The 2,165-nt window shown below is 55.3% G+C and overlaps 1 protein-coding gene across 1 annotated transcript; it reads left to right on the forward strand.

The window, feature by feature from the left end:
- Positions 1–429: 429 nt before the first annotated feature.
- On the forward strand, positions 430–1,554 carry LOC120656867. Its single transcript, XM_039935064.1, has one exon. The coding sequence runs from the start codon at positions 566–568 to the stop codon at positions 1,184–1,186; it is 621 nt and encodes a 206-aa protein (XP_039790998.1). The 5' UTR covers positions 430–565; the 3' UTR covers positions 1,187–1,554.
- The last annotated feature ends 611 nt before the right edge of the window (positions 1,555–2,165 follow it).

Raw genomic sequence — 2,165 nt, forward strand, 5'->3', positions numbered from 1 at the left:
CCACTGCCAGCTATGCCATTGGCAGTCCATGCCCTTATTACACGCGCCACGAAACCACACGCCGTTAGCCTCTTATTATGGTCTTGTTTGGTTTTGCAAGAATCCTAACGCGCATGTTTTCTAGAAAAAAATAAATCTGATATATATGGAGTATTAAATAAAATCTATTTGTAATATTTTTTTAGAGATGAGTGTAATTTTTCGCGACGAATTTAATGACGATAATTAATCGATGATTTGCTACAATAATGCTATAGTAACCATCTTCTAATCGCACGGTCAAAAATCTTATTAGATTCTTCAGGGTCACTAGCGCGGGAGTTTTGAAGTTGGTTTTGTAAATTAATTTTATTTGATACTGTAATTAGCGATCAAAGTAACACGGGACCGAACCAAACCAGGCCTGTAGACTCCGTGCCGTTCGCTTCGTTCTTTTTCAACAGCGACGCCGCGAGCCCGTAACGCCCGTCCCCTCACACGCGCGCAGAGAGAGCAAAGTGAGCAGAGAAGAAGAGGAAGGAGCGACAAGCCTGGGAAGGGAGAGGGAGAGCCCCACCGAATCGAGATGAAGGCGGAGAAGGGAGCGGTGGCCGTGGCAGCCGGCGGCGGCGGTGGAGGAGGCGACGAGTGGCGGTGCCGGAAGCACCCGGCCGCGAGATCCGGCGGCGGGGTGTGCCCGTACTGCCTCCGCGACCGGCTCCTCCGCCTGTGCCCCAACTGCGCGCACGTGCGGCCCTGCCCCTGCGCCGCGTCGGGCGCCTCCCCGTCCTCCTCGTCCTCGGCGTCCGGCGACGCGGTGGGCCGCGTGCACAGCCTCATCGAGCGGGAGCACCGGATCGCGCGCTCGCGGTCCGTGGCCGCGGGCTCCTCCGCCGCGTTCGCCGCCGCCGTGGGCCCCCCCTCCGGGGCGGGGCCCGCCTCAGGGGGCGGAAAGCGGAAGGCGCGCGTCTGGGGGTGGCCGCCGTTCTGGAAGCCCGCGGCGCGGGACGGGGACGCGGGGCTGGGGGAGGACGAGGAGGAGGGGCTGGGCCTGCCGCGCTCGAGCTCCGTGTCCGCGACGGCCGTGGAGGCCAGGACCGCGGCGGCGGCGGGGCGGGCGCGGTCGCGGTGGGGGTGGCACTTCCCGAGCCCGCTCAAGGCGTTCCGGCACCGGAGGTCGTCGGCGAGCGTGGCCGGGCGGGCGTGAGCGCCAAGGTACACCACCCCATCCTGGAGATGGCCGGAAAAGCGATCGCGGGTGGGGGCCATGTGGCCGGGGATGGTTAATTATTAATTTAACTGTATAAGGCGGTGGATTAGAGGAGCGTTCGATCTCCTTTTTCTCCTTTTGTGGTGGCGTGCCGCTAATTCCATGATTAAGTTAGACGGGATCGCGAAAGCCTGCGATCTGGGCGGGATGTTCATGTGTGCATATGCTAGTGGGTGATATCCTCATGGCTCCCCTTCACCTTTTGCAGTGTGCTTGCACCCCCACTGTGTAAAACACCAAATTGGATATTTTAAGCTCTCCAATTTGATGTGTCTTTTGTTGTGCACATTTACACCCCCATGCAATACTCGTAGTCTCAACTAGCTAGATGCCTTCAAAATTTCAAAAGTTTATAAGATTTCTATAACATCGAATATTTGAACGAATGCATGAAATATTAAATGTAACTAAATAAAATAATTAATTACACAATTTGTCTATAATTTACGAATCGAATCTTTTGAACCTAATTACTCCATGTCGAGACAATAATTACCAAATACAAACAAAAATACTAGTGTTTTACATCCAAAACTTCATGCATCTAAGGCCATTGGGATTTCGTCGGCCTGTTGGCAGGTGATATTCAGGCAACGCAGTGCGAGTAGTAATTACAGATGCGCAGTGTTCAAAAGAAAAAAAATTGCAGAAGCGCACGCTCGGCTGACAGATCAACCATTTCGGAGTTGAGCATCATCAAAGCGTACAAGTTGCAATGGAGAAGGGGCAAAACCGCGAGATGGCAGGCAGCCTCGCCTACTCTTTTTTTTTTTTTAAACGACAGAGCCTCTGCGCGGCTGCGCCTGTGCCCGCTCTGCTTGCTTCCACGAGTACTAGCGCGCCGCCTGCGTGCCCTGTCTCCCGCCGGCCGCCGCTGCGTCTCCCTCCGGCCCGCTCAGCAGGCGCAGGCCTGAAG

Source organism: Panicum virgatum, chromosome 1N, assembly GCF_016808335.1.
Source record: "Panicum virgatum strain AP13 chromosome 1N, P.virgatum_v5, whole genome shotgun sequence".
Taxonomy (NCBI): domain Eukaryota; kingdom Viridiplantae; phylum Streptophyta; class Magnoliopsida; order Poales; family Poaceae; genus Panicum; species Panicum virgatum.

Bases quoted from the DNA above. Each gene is read 5' to 3' on its own strand.
- LOC120656867 (XM_039935064.1), top strand. From the start codon at position 566: ATGAAGGCGGAGAAGGGAGCGGTGGCCGTGGCAGCCGGCGGCGGCGGT.